The 12,673-nt window shown below is 43.0% G+C and overlaps 4 protein-coding genes across 5 annotated transcripts; 1 reads left to right on the forward strand and 3 right to left on the reverse strand.

Moving 5' to 3' along the window:
- Nucleotides 1-785: 785 nt before the first annotated feature.
- Nucleotides 786-3,217, forward strand: LOC6501356. Its single transcript, XM_001955024.4, has 3 exons — nucleotides 786-1,366; nucleotides 1,423-1,717; nucleotides 1,827-3,217. The coding sequence occupies exons 1-3, from the start codon at nucleotides 843-845 to the stop codon at nucleotides 3,075-3,077; spliced, it is 2,070 nt and encodes a 689-aa protein (XP_001955060.3). The 5' UTR covers nucleotides 786-842; the 3' UTR covers nucleotides 3,078-3,217.
- Nucleotides 3,218-3,577: 360 nt separating this feature from the next.
- Nucleotides 3,578-5,395, reverse strand: LOC26514488. The gene is made up of 3 exons (XM_014911808.2): nucleotides 5,282-5,395; nucleotides 4,799-5,191; nucleotides 3,578-4,745 (listed from the first exon to the last, which is right to left on the reverse strand). The coding sequence occupies exons 1-3, from the start codon at nucleotides 5,376-5,378 to the stop codon at nucleotides 4,129-4,131; spliced, it is 1,107 nt and encodes a 368-aa protein (XP_014767294.2). The 5' UTR covers nucleotides 5,379-5,395; the 3' UTR covers nucleotides 3,578-4,128.
- Nucleotides 5,396-6,021: 626 nt separating this feature from the next.
- On the reverse strand, nucleotides 6,022-7,300 carry LOC6499229. Of its 2 annotated transcripts, none has more exons than XM_001955025.4 (3): nucleotides 7,182-7,300; nucleotides 6,731-7,115; nucleotides 6,022-6,673 (listed from the first exon to the last, which is right to left on the reverse strand). In XM_001955025.4, the coding sequence occupies exons 2-3, from the start codon at nucleotides 7,083-7,085 to the stop codon at nucleotides 6,063-6,065; spliced, it is 966 nt and encodes a 321-aa protein (XP_001955061.2). In that variant the 5' UTR covers nucleotides 7,086-7,115; nucleotides 7,182-7,300; the 3' UTR covers nucleotides 6,022-6,062. The 2 variants fall into 2 exon arrangements, with proteins under 2 accessions (XP_001955061.2, XP_044574265.1); XM_044718330.1 differs by having other exon boundaries at nucleotides 6,731-7,123; nucleotides 7,182-7,298.
- A 1,631-nt stretch (nucleotides 7,301-8,931) lies between these two features.
- Nucleotides 8,932-10,193, reverse strand: LOC6499230. Its single transcript, XM_032449476.2, has 3 exons — nucleotides 10,122-10,193; nucleotides 9,663-10,064; nucleotides 8,932-9,606 (listed from the first exon to the last, which is right to left on the reverse strand). Exons 1-3 carry the CDS (start codon nucleotides 10,162-10,164, stop codon nucleotides 8,996-8,998), a joined length of 1,056 nt encoding a protein of 351 aa, XP_032305367.1. The 5' UTR covers nucleotides 10,165-10,193; the 3' UTR covers nucleotides 8,932-8,995.
- Between the last annotated feature and the right edge of the window lie 2,480 nt (nucleotides 10,194-12,673).

Below are 12,673 nucleotides of genomic sequence, written 5' to 3' on the forward strand. Positions count from 1 at the left end.
GTAGCAAATTGTTTAACTTTTCTGATTATAGAATTGTTACGCAATCATCAACAACGCTTTTGTATACGCTTTTGTGTTTAAAATATATGTTTATATGGTAATATCCATTACTTAATATTGTTTCGATTATAAATCTATACATATTATATAATAGAAACAGTGAACTTAAGTTTTCGTTTAAAATTTTTGGTTTCATATGTGATTTGTATCAATAAATCTGTTCATTGGGGCTATCGGCGTTTTTTTTTATTTACTATCCAAATTCAAACTACCGCCTTGTTATAATACGTTTTCCAGCACGGTTCTGTTCACTTAGCTTTTATCGTGGTTGTTGTCCATGCTTTGTTTTTAGACAATTCTTTATCCAATTTTCCAATTGATTGGCGGTCTTTTGAAATGTTATAATCCAATGGTGATTTCATTCCAAATCCAGAATGATGCTGGATTTTATTTTTTAATTTCCAAAGTGGTTAGATTATAAAAGTCTTTTTAAGATGTTAATTAACATTGACATCAGCGATTGTGCTAATTCGGCAATTAAAAAGTATACGTATATATACATGTATGTATATTCCCAGACGTTATTATTTTAACGAATTTGTCCCTTTGAAAGCGTTTTATCTTTGACAGATGTTGTTCGATAAGAATGACTTCCTTAAATGAAAGTTTGGCACAGTCAGTGGTTTCAAACAAGTTTCTTTTACTTATGCCTTGAACTCTTTATCAAAACTTCCGCTGAAGTGTCTGATAACTGCAAATATGTGGCGTGTGCCTTCATAAAATGTTACGATTCGAAGCCCATACTCTTCAGTCTACTGATGAATCTTTAGGGCTCGACAACGATGTTCTCCTTCACACCTTCGAAACTTAAATGGTTACTTTTGTGCTTTCTCGCCGTAATCGTTACACTTAGTTTGCTGAGTCGAAATGCAAATGTTAAAAACCGCGAATATAAATCTAATGAAGTTCATAGACAAAACTATAAAAATCAATTGCGAGCGGAGTCCGATTATGAGGATAGTGATATTGGCATCTTTGTTGAAGGAACTTCAACGTTCTTGGAAAATAGCGAAAGCGATGTTGTTTCGGTGCCCTTGCAGAAATACTTTGTGGAGACCGCCAAGTGCAAGATTCCTTACATAGATCCCTTCGAGCCGGCGGCCATGGCCGTTTTTCGTCCAGAAAAATTCGAGGTCTGCTCCAACGATACTGCTCTGGTGACCCCAGTCTATGATGTCATACGCAAACGGTATGTTCTGCGTATCGATGAGAACCTTGCTACCCGGCTACTGAATTCCAGTGAAACTGAGTACAACTGTCATTACCAAGAGATAATACGCGATAAGAACCACGACAGTTTTGACAGGTAATAGAAGTTAAACATTTTATAATGATGGATTTTAAATGGAATCCCCTTTATAGAAAAGATCGAAAATATTTTTCACAGAATTTCGAGGTGCCATTACACGTGCAAGGCCTTATAGTGGAATGCCATCGACTTGGGAACGACTCCGATATTCTTCAGAGTGATGCATATATCCTGATACAGCATAAATCGCCTCCGCTTGGTGTATCCTTGGAGCCGGCAAAGAGGAAGCCGAGTGTCCTTATGTTCGGCATAGACAGCCTATCGCGTATCAATCTGCGACGCACCATGCCGAAAGTCTACAGTTTCCTTACGGGTAGTGGATGGTACGAAATGCAGGGTTACAATAAGGTAAAAAACAAGCTTATTTACATCCGGGGGAAACACTTTTAACTAAGGTGTTTGATCCACCATAAAAGGGGATTTTTTTGTGAAATTAATTAACTTCTTTACTTAATAGATAGGAGACAATACGTTCCCGAATCTTATGGCCATATTGACTGGCTACGATCCTGATTCGGCGTTGATGAATGTTTGCGATTGGCATGACAAAGGCTGTTTGGATGAAACTCCTTTTGTATGGAAGTACTTTAAGAACGCAAGCTACTTGACTGCCTATGCTGAGGATGAGACTAATATTGGAACTTTCAATTACTTTAAGCCCGGCTTCGTGGATCAGCCCACTGACTATTACGGACGACCCAACTACAAGTCCTTTGAGTCGGGCCTAAAAACTTGGAAGTGCGACGGCTGCTCCATGAAATACTGCATTGGTCGCCGCATAACCAGCAGTTATGTGTACGACATGGCCAAGGAATTCGCCCGGCGATATGTTGCCAAGCAACCAATTTGGGGGTTGTTTTGGTCCAACAGCTTCAGCCACGACAGCTTCCAGATGCCCTCAAAAATGGAGGACTATGTGCTGCAGTATTTACTGGACTTTGAGGACGATGGAGTTTTCGAGCATAGCATTATGATATTCATGTCGGATCACGGATCACGGTTTGGTAAAATTATGTCCTTACCCAGCGGATTCCTGGAGGAGCGTCTCCCAACGATGTTTATTTACCTTCCGCCTTGGTTTCGGTCTCAATATCCGGAGTACGCTAACGCCCTTGAGGTGAACGTGAACCGATTGTCTTCAAACTATGATCTGCACAATACTTTGAAACATATTATCGAGCTGGGAAGTCCTGACGAGCCCCAACTACCTCAGGCGCACGATTGCCCCAAATGCCAATCTTTGTTCAAACCATTACCTGAACTGCGCGTTTGTGAGGATGCCGGAATCCCAGAGCATTATTGCACCTGTGTTCCCTACCAGAGGATTAAGAGCGGCTGGGCGGATCGGATTGCGCCCCTGGTGATTAAAAAGATCAATGAGTACTTGGATAACAGGAACATCAGTGACATTTGCTCAACACTCACACTTAGTTATATTCACAAAACCGAGATTAAAGTCGATCTGGACGATAACTTTCATGACCTCAATCGCATACGGGATGTGGCCTTTTATCGGACGAAGTTTAAGGTCAAACAGAACTCTGCGGACTTCGAGACCACTCTCGTATTCAATAATAAAACGGAAACCGTTGAGGTCGATGTACCAAAAATTAGTCGCACCGACTCATATGAAAAAGTGTCGACCTGTGTCGAAGATAAGACAGATAAGATGTATTGCATTTGCAAAAGTGCTATAACAGACCAATGAATTTAATTAATAACTTAGAACATTTAAAAGGTCCAAGTGCACAGTGTGTAAATTAGAAATATTAGGAAGAAATAGAATTGAATTTCATTAGTTTTTATAACACTAGGTATCATCAATTAATTTTAATTGAAACTAGGATGCTGTCGAAAAGGGAGTGAACGTTATATAATTATTCTTATGACTAGAGGCTTTCAAAATAAACCTTTTGTATGTTTAATTATTATCATCTATTTAATAAATAAGAAAAAAATAAAATACCAACTATATATAAAAAAAGAGAAATATATTGTGATAAAAAAATCTTTGCAATAAAAACGTAAATATTAACAAATTTAATTCGACTGGAAAATATTACCGCTAAAGCCAATAAATAAATGACCGATGGTATTGACATATCAATCATAATAATACGATATTAATAGATCAGTGCGGCCTTAGTAAAATTATTTTCTTATCGTTTCACACAGTGATTCAAGTGCTTATATATCACCTGTTTTCTGGGGCCATCGGTGATAAGTGGCCGGTGCACATGAGGTTCAAGACAGTCCTTGCCCCGGGCCGATTCTTGGCTGGTTCTTGGAAAGAGCCGGGCCAACCGCTTTCTTTCTGTGGTTTTCACTCTGCCTTATCTGCGTTTATTATCGTGCATCGGTGAGGTGGTTTGCGGGTTGCGTTGTTTACCTTGCCAGCGACAGTGCACGTTTAATAACAAAGGTGTTGCCCTTTCGTCCTTTTCAGGCTGCATCCAATGAACTTTATGTGGCTTGCATTTTGTCATCAGCACTCATAAAATCCTATCTAAAATTGAATCTAAGGTGCAGCAGAGAGAAAATAAATAGGATTCCGTACCTGAAATCATTAGGCAGGCGTTGGGAGAGGGAACTCAGCCAGGTTTCTGGCGGGGACTTACATTGGCTACGTGACCCAGGAAATAGAAGATAAGTCGCAAATATTATTCTTTGCGATTTATATATTTGGTATAAAAGTTATACCTTATTTATGAATTCAAATTTCAGCTAGCAAACTACTGGTTTCCTTGATGAAATATACTTTAACGATTGAAACTGGCGGCGTTGCAGCAGAAGGTGTAACCTGCCGCTGCTGTGTTGGCCAGCGCCACGGGGCAAGGCACACTCCTGCAGAAGTTGGGAGCGCTGGGGCGACGGTTGTTGAATATGTTGTTGTAGGTTAGGAAGACAGTGTGCGGCTGATTGGCCGCGGTGCGGACCACCTTGAAAATCCACTCCGGTACCGGGTTTTTATTGGCGCCGATTAGGAAAATGCGGTGTTGACGACGTCTGCGTTCTGTTCCACGCAAGGTAAGAGTGCCCAGGACACCGGTTCTGATTCGCATGTGACCTCCAACACCGACCGTAGTGCGCACCCATTTCTCAATGGACTGCCAGTTGCCATCGTTGATGCTCTTGAAGAGCGGCACCACGTTAATGTACTTGGAGGTGGCGCAAATTTGGTCCCCAAAAAGATAGTCCGCCGATGGGGTCAGTCTTGCAGGAATAATGACCGTATCCCTATTATTACGTATGAATCGTTGGTTCCTGCCAAGAATTCGATTGAAGGAGTTGAAGACATTGGCTGGCGTAAAGCTGTTTCCGTCCGCATCACTAAGGGCACCATCCGTCGTCAATTGGGGACATGATCGCTCAGTTGCTGGAAAATGACTTCGTTAGTCGAAATAGCTTGTTAATTATTCCATTACTTACCGATGGTTTTTGGATACATCAGGGGAGTTGTAAACAGAGCTTTCACCGCACCTCGATCGTAGCAGCTACGGTACAGCTCCAGCTGACGATTATTGATGACGTATCCCACTGAGTACGTGGTGGCCGGACAGGATGGGTCTGCGACTATAGTCGCCGAGACAGCTAAAGGATTGTTACACCCCAGGGGAAGCGGGATGCTGAAGGTCGAGTTCGGCAAGCAGGTGGTCCTGACGATATCGTTGGCCTGACAGAACATGTGAAGTACCTCCCCAGTGCGAACTTGCTCTGTCCGTTTTAGATCTAAGTTTCCGACGGGATCGGCGCTTTTAAATATACGGTTAGTGCCCTCAATTATGGCCTTGGAAAGAGGGCAGTCGGCTGCCGACTGGAGCACTAAAAAAATATGTAAAGAATTTGTAACCAGTTTACAAACAACAAATTCCAAAGATGGATCGTTAAAAGTTAAAATACTAATTATCTTACCCAAGCCCAGTAAAATTACAGCAACCAGCTGAATTAAATGCTGCAGGAGTTTGGCTTCTATGACTCTGAATGTTCGAATAAGCTCTACCACTTGCATTTATATGTAATTTCGACCTTTTTTAAGGGTATGATTATATGATAAGGGTATCATTGTTCCACCTTGTGTGCACGTGCTGTTAGTCTTTTAAACAAACCCGAAACAATAGACTATTCTTGGCTGATAATATTTGCTTATTACTGTCCGGAAATTAAATTACTTTATATTAAGTTGTATTGTTGTGACTTTGCCGGCTTAAAGTATATTTTGCACTCTGGCCTATTTATATTATTCCTGCATTACAATAAATTTCATAGCAAGATTTTGAGAGTATTAAATATAGACAGATCTATAAATCTACAAAAGATCTAAAATCTATCTATCAATCTATATGAAACCAGCCAACTCGTTTTGGTTCATAATAAAATGTGAATGGCGTATTCGTTCATATATATTTTCTTACATTACCTTTATCTAAAATAATAAATATTTCCTTTATATGTAGAAGGATATTTTCGGAGAAAAGGAGGGAAGCCTTGCTAAAATCATACGTAGTTAAATTTTTGTACTCAAATATTAATTTAAAATAAAATGTGTTACTCCATTGTTTCATATTTTCATTTGTGAACAAAGGGTTCCATTTGTTGTTCTTTAAAATGAGGTAAAATTGTAATTTTTCCCGTTTCAATAAAACAATTATTTATTTATTGCTGCATTATGTTTAATTTATATTTCCATATGTTTCTAAAGGGCAAAAGTGGTAGCATTGCAACAGAAGGTATAGCCAGCAGCTGCCGTGTTGACCAGGGTCACAGGGCAGGGTATACTACGGCAGAAGTTGGGGGCATTTGGACGACTGGTGGCGAAAATATTGTTGTAGGTAACGAAGACTGTGTGTGGCTGATTCGAGGCTGTGCGCACCACTTTGTACATCCACTCGGGCATTGGGTTCTTGACATTGGCTCCCAAAATAACGCGTCGTTGCCTACGCTGGCGATCCGGCAGGGTGAGGGTGCCCGTGACTCCCGTTTTAATCCTCAGAGTACCTCCGACACTGATGCGAGTTCGTACCCACCGCTCAATGGTCTCCCAGTTGTTGTCGTTGATACTCTTAAATTGCGGCACTACATTGATGTATTTAAAGGTGGCACACATCTGGTCCCCGTACAGATAGTCTCCGGAGGGCGTCAGATGTCCACGGTTAATGATCACATCTCGATCATTACGAATGTAGCGTTGAGTGTTTCCAAATATTTGACGGAAAGACCTGAAGACATTGCGAGGCAGGAAACTTTCAGCATCTGCTTGGCTCAAAGCTCCATCACGAGTGAATTCGGTACAAGGTCGTTGAGGGTCTATAAAGATTAAGATGCAATTCAAAAACTGTTTAATTGTTGGAGCAATCTACTTACTGAAGGACTTTTGGTAAACTGTGTGTGTTGTGAACAAAGCCTTGATGAGGGTGCGGTCGTAACAAGCCCTGTAGAGTTCTAGGTGACGATTTCTGATGGTGTAGCCCACGGAGTACATGGTGGCCGAACAGGACGCATCCGTAACGATTGATGCCGTAGGAGCTATGGGTCGGGTGCAGCGCATGGGAAATGGACGACTAAAGTTTCTGTTCTGCTGACAAGTGCTCTGGACGATGTCATCATCTTTGCAAACCATATGGAGCACCTCTGAGGTACGGACTCGCTGATTACGCTTTAGTTCGTAGTTGTTGGATGCATCACGGTTAGTGAATATGCGATTCGTGCCTTCGATCATTGTCCTGGTAAGGGTGCAGTCAGCGGATGTCTGGGGAACTAGAAATTGAAGTTATTACCAATATTCCTTTATCATTACTTTCTATAATATGGTTACCCTATTCCAATCCAATCGCAATGACCAGTAGCAGCATTCGTATCAGTTGTGGAGCTTCCATGTTTGTGGTTTAACGACTGAGCTTTGTCACTGCCATTTATATTTCTTCTAGACCTCATTGTTCTGGACAAGCACTTCACGTGGAAGTAATTTGTTTGACTAGTTGGTTGTTCTGAAAACGTTTTATATTATTTTACATTGTGAATGCAACCCATGGGCAGCTGAATCTAAAAATATACACCTCTTAAAAATGCGCTGAAAGTTTCAAAAGACTATATTTTTAACTATTTATCCAGTAAGAAGATTACAAAAAATGTATGAATTAGGTAATCATATAAATCCATACTGTATTGTTCTATTGTCAATGAAATAAGTCTAGAAAAACAAACTCAATGCATGTAATGTATTCTTGTGGTGCTTGTCATTTATGTCAATAAAATGACAAAATCTGAGCCAGACTGGGCACAAATAATAGCCTTGTAGCGCCCATCTGTCAGCCATTGTCTGGTCATTGAATGTGTCCTTGTCCAACTGCTCAGAAGACGCGATGCCTAAGTGGCTCTGTATTTTAATGGGCTTGTTGCAAACGGTTAATGCGCGGCAGAGTATGCTAGGCTTTTGTCCGCCTTCCGTTCGGCTTGCCCGGACTTGGGTCGGGGCGGAACGGACTACAAGGGGGCGTAGCGCAATTTCCGCAGCTTACGAGCAATTTGGCGCTATTTGGGCACTTTTAATGTATGCTCACAGAAGCGAACCAAATTATGCCATATAAAATTTGTGACTCAAATCGTGTGGTGCGAGTCCGGGTGGGTGCTTGTGTGGAATTGTAATGGTCAATAAAAATAAAAGGGGCAAAGCAGCAAAATCAACAAGCCGACCACAAAACGGAGCATAAATTAAATTGTGCCGCACTGCAGGCGTGTGAGTAGGCGATGGATTCATAGACATCCCAAGTGAGTGGTGGGCGGTGGGTGGTGGTATCGTAGTGGCGTGGTGCAAGTGGGGAGCCCATTTACAATGCCATTGAGTTGCGTGTTTACAGCACAATTACAACTGTTAGGTTTTATGAGAGCCCAGTTCAACGCATGTCCGGGCTGGCCCTCTTGCTAAATTTATTCTGCACTTTTATGAGCTCCCGGTATCCGGAGCCACCACCCCTTATCGCCCCCTCTACTTCCGATACCCATGCCATTTCCCTGTTGATATTCCATCAGCCTGGCGCCCACACTCGCACAAAACAATTTCGCAGGCGTGCGTATTTAAAAGCAGCACAGCCAGGCCCTGCTGAATAATTTATTTAATGTCTACTTTTAGGCGCAACCCACGAGCTATAGCGGCACAGAACAACAGCACAGCCCAAGCCAAGCAATTGCCATGGCCTTTATTGCACTCGCACGCATTGAAAAGCGCTTGGCCCCCAGTGCCACAATCGCAGCTTGAATTTAAATGGGCCAAAAGCAAGTGTCGAGCGGCTTTGGACTCGCAGGCGGAATTTATGAGAAGCCACCGAATGACCATTAAAACTGGAAGCAGGAGTCAATTTTGAATGAGGCATGAATTTCAAGAGTTTAGATGCCTTTTTAGCTGCCACGCGAACTTTTACGATTTATGAAAATTGATTCACGCCACGAAAGCTTAAAAATATACTTAATTTGACCGTAATTTTCCCAATGTTTAAAAAGCAGTTAAGCTTTGTAGCTCTTAAAAAAAAAGGGGCTTAAAAATGGCACTTTTATATAAAATCTTTGAATTGATTTAGGAAAAAAGGTTTAATTGAAATTCTGGAATATCTCCTTGCTAAGAAAGTAATGATACTAAGGCCTGAAATTGGCAGGATTGCAGCAAGTTGTGTAACCATCAATGCCCGTTTGAGGAAACTGCATATTGTTGGGGCAAGCAACTCGAGTACAAAAGTTAGGCACCGCCGGCGGTCGTGTTGCAAACCTATTGTTCAATGTGAGAAACACCACAATTGGTGCGTTTCTTGCATTTCTTACAATCTTGTAAAACCATAGAGGCACCGGGTTCCTATTACCGCTGAGGGTCACATCCTTCGGGCCAGTTGGCGAGGGAAGGCTCAGGACTCCACGCGTACCAGTGCGTACGCTAACAAATGCATTTCCTCTCGCCAAAGATCGGACATAATCCTCAACGCGGTTCCAGTTGCGTGCGTTGATGGTGTTAAACTGAGGTGCCACATTCACCAACTTGAAGGTGGCACACATCTGATCCCGAAACAGGAAGTCATTGGATGCGGCCAGATGACCACGACTGAGAAGAACGGTTCGATTGTTGGCAATGTACGGCTGGTTTGGGCCAAAAATTCGTCGGAAGGTGCCGTAAATACTGCCCGTGAAGAAACTGCCTTCGTCAGCTCGACCGAGCACGCCATCGGCGGAGAATTCAGTGCAGGGTCGACGTGCGTCTAAAATATAACAAATAAAAGGATATTTGATTGAAAAATATGTTAATAATACTCACTAAAAGGCTTGGCATAAATCCGGTGCTCCACGAAAATAGGACGTACAGCAGCCCTATTGTAGCAGACCCGATAGAGTTCTGCGAACTGCTGATTGGCCAAACTGTAGCCCACGCGGTACATGGTAGCTGGCTGGGGACAGCTGCCATCTCGCACCGGCGTCACAACTGCTCCTGGGGTGATGGTGCAGTTCATGGGGAGGGGTGGGTTGAACCTTGGCGGGCTACCCGGCCGGCAGGTCATGGCGCGCGAAGTTGCCCGGCTGCACCACATATCGAGGGTTTCGCCCACCGGCGAACTTGCCGTTCGTTTCAACGTGACCACGTTTCCTTGGCGTTGCATGAAGACACGACTGGTCGCCTCCACTTGTGCCTGGGTAATTTGGCACCGGGCCTGGGCCTCGGCTGCAACACCAAAGGAATTGTAAACATCACAGAGATACCAAACTTACAGATCCTTACCCAAGGCCCAGAGTGCCATTAATGGCAGCAGAAATCTTATCATGTTCCAATAATTTTAGTCGGTTAGTCTGGCGATCGGTAATTTGCCGCCTTTTATATAAAATGGGCTGCCGCCGCCCGTTCATAAATTTACTGTTTGCACATCTGTTTTAAAATAAATGCAATTTTTTTAGTTAAGATTCTTTATTCGCAGAGGCACGTTTCTTGATGTTTTTATTCCCCCATGGGCTAAAATTTTTATAATTAAGGGAGTTAAGGAATATTAACCATTCAATAATTTAATTTTAATGAGGTTCTCAAAAAAGTTTCATATATGAATGAACTCTAAAACTAGAACTAAATCTAAAACCAGCCGATCCCCTAAACTAGAAACTGGATTTTTGTTTGATTACTTTGAGGTTGAACTTTTGTGTGCATGTGCTGACTCCCAATTGCAAATGTGTCTGGCAGAGTAAATGAAATTAGTTATTGGTCCAAAGCCACAACATGACCGGAGCCAACCGAATCACCCCATGATTTCATTATCGTTGTTTGTTTCACAAATAACATTAGTTCGGTTTGGTTTAGCATTGATTTTGACCGAGTCCGATGGACAACAGATTGTTTCTGCTACCAAATCGTGTTGTTTGGAGTTGACCCTCGGCTTTGTTTTTGCGGTAAGGGCGCCGTGCACGTTATGTGCTTTTAGGTGCTTTAAATATCCAATATCCTGGCCGTTGCCTATGCTCTGCCTATGTTCATCCTGGCCGTTGCCTATGCTCTTGCCGAATATTTCATAAATTTATATTTTCCTGCTAAATCCCTTAACGACTGTGAGCTTTTTCGTTTGTGGATGTGTGGAAACGAAACTAATACATGCGCATATATAAAGACGACTTACATCCGGACACCAGGACCTCGAAAACGTGCAAAACTTTGCATGTGGATGTGTGCTGTATTGGAATGTGTGTACCCAGGACGCGTTCCGAAGGAAGGAAGGAGGAAGTAAAGCAGGAGACATTTGACTTTTACGCGCAATTGAGCCGAGGATAGTTGAGCCTGGTTGAAGCAGAAGGAGCTCTTAGCTGCAGACATAGGACTGCCATCGACGGCCTCTCAGGATATCAAGCCCCACTTATAAATATTTATAACAGCCCACTCGACACCCACTAAATTATTAAGTTAATGTGTCGCGCTATTCAAAAAAGGTACGCCCTTTGCCCGGCTTGGGGAGCAATAAAATGCCTGAGCCCCGCATCGCTGTGGTTGGGCATGAAATGTGGCCAAAACACTTTGACAATTTCACGCGCCCTACCCATCATATGGTTGGCATTAGGATCATGGGACGTGCTTGATTTCCTCGGGTTTTTGGCGTTTCGGGTTGGGCGTGCTGGAAACGATTAATAAGCTTGTTAATGTTGCGCGAAATTATTGGCGAAATGGGAAAAGTTTTGCTCGCCAAGAACTTGGCCTAGGATTTATAAATGGTCCATGTTTATAAGTGCAATTATAAGGCCACCCCACAGACATATGAGCGATGGCAAGTTAAGCAAGTTAAAGACCATAAATCAGAGATGGGTCTTAGGAGGGGACAATACAGAATCTGGGCAGAGACTTATGAAGTTTCCTGATATCAGGGATCAAGGATGTCTGCTCGTTGCGCCATTTAAAATGCCCCTGCTCATGGCTCTTGGCTAGCTTTGCTCGTTTCTTGCCCCAAATGTGTCACGGGTCGTATACGTTATATTGCGTACGTATATATTCAGAATTTGTTTGGTCTAAGTCTGCTTATGTGGACCATACCTGCAGTCCACCCACAAACTTCTCCACCAGCATTCCCGATTGCGGTCAACTGCAGGTGCAATGTTTGGGATTTCGTTCCCTTGCCGCTCAGCTTGACGTTTATTAAATTTTTCCCCCAAACCAGAGGATACTTACCCCGGAAGCGGAAGCCATGGCATGAGAGGGACGGTGGTCGGTGCCCGGAAATGGGATGAGGGAGTGCACTTTATGCTCGACTGCGCGGCAGCTTAAACTCTTTTATGGGGAGAGTCTTTAAGCTTTCTCCATTGACTGCGGTCGCTTGAGTAAACACTTTCCAAGTATTTTACTTCATTCTACTGTTTTCCACTCTGTCAGCTCTCTTTATTTGATTCACTTCTTTTTGGAAATATCATCATTAGGGCTACACATGCGACGACGTTCAAAGCGAAACGGCTCCATTACATTACAGTTTGCATGGCCTCAATTTCTGGGGCAATTATTTGCTTTGTAGCTTGCCAAAAAGGCTGCCACCAGCAGGCAGTGTGCCCTGGTCGAGAGACAGACAAGGCTACTGTTGGGTGCTATCCTGGTTGTCCTGGCACGCTTCTTCTCAGCTGCCTACTGCCTGCCGAATGCCGCCAGCCGCCATCCGCTATCCGCCTGCCCCATGCCCTCGCCGCTTGCCGCTTTTACACAATTTCCTTCCGCTTTGCTTTCGCTGGGAAAGTATTACGATGATTTGCATAATTTTAGCGCACCTACAGCAGCCGCAAAATAAGGCCTTAACCACAGACCCACGCCCCCCCACT

Source organism: Drosophila ananassae, chromosome 2L (genome assembly GCF_017639315.1).
Source record: "Drosophila ananassae strain 14024-0371.13 chromosome 2L, ASM1763931v2, whole genome shotgun sequence".
NCBI lineage: Eukaryota > Metazoa > Arthropoda > Insecta > Diptera > Drosophilidae > Drosophila > Drosophila ananassae.

Bases quoted from the DNA above. Each gene is read 5' to 3' on its own strand.
- LOC6501356 (XM_001955024.4), top strand. From the start codon at position 843: ATGTTCTCCTTCACACCTTCGAAACTTAAATGGTTACTTTTGTGCTTT. The intron at 1,367-1,422 runs GTAATAGAAGTT...TCCCCTTTATAG, and splicing joins AACCACGACAGTTTTGACAG to AAAAGATCGAAAATATTTTT. The intron at 1,718-1,826 runs GTAAAAAACAAG...TTTACTTAATAG, and splicing joins AAATGCAGGGTTACAATAAG to ATAGGAGACAATACGTTCCC.
- LOC26514488 (XM_014911808.2), bottom strand. From the start codon at position 5,378: ATGCAAGTGGTAGAGCTTATTCGAACATTCAGAGTCATAGAAGCCAAA. The intron at 5,192-5,281 runs GTAAGATAATTA...ATATTTTTTTAG, and splicing joins TGTAATTTTACTGGGCTTGG to TGCTCCAGTCGGCAGCCGAC. The intron at 4,746-4,798 runs GTAAGTAATGGA...GTCATTTTCCAG, and splicing joins GATGTATCCAAAAACCATCG to CAACTGAGCGATCATGTCCC.
- LOC6499229 (XM_001955025.4), bottom strand. From the start codon at position 7,085: ATGATCGAAGGCACGAATCGCATATTCACTAACCGTGATGCATCCAAC. The intron at 6,674-6,730 runs GTAAGTAGATTG...TAATCTTTATAG, and splicing joins AGTTTACCAAAAGTCCTTCA to ACCCTCAACGACCTTGTACC.
- LOC6499230 (XM_032449476.2), bottom strand. From the start codon at position 10,164: ATGATAAGATTTCTGCTGCCATTAATGGCACTCTGGGCCTTGG. The intron at 10,065-10,121 runs GTAAGGATCTGT...TTGGTGTTGCAG, and splicing joins AATGGCACTCTGGGCCTTGG to CCGAGGCCCAGGCCCGGTGC. The intron at 9,607-9,662 runs GTGAGTATTATT...GTTATATTTTAG, and splicing joins GATTTATGCCAAGCCTTTTA to ACGCACGTCGACCCTGCACT.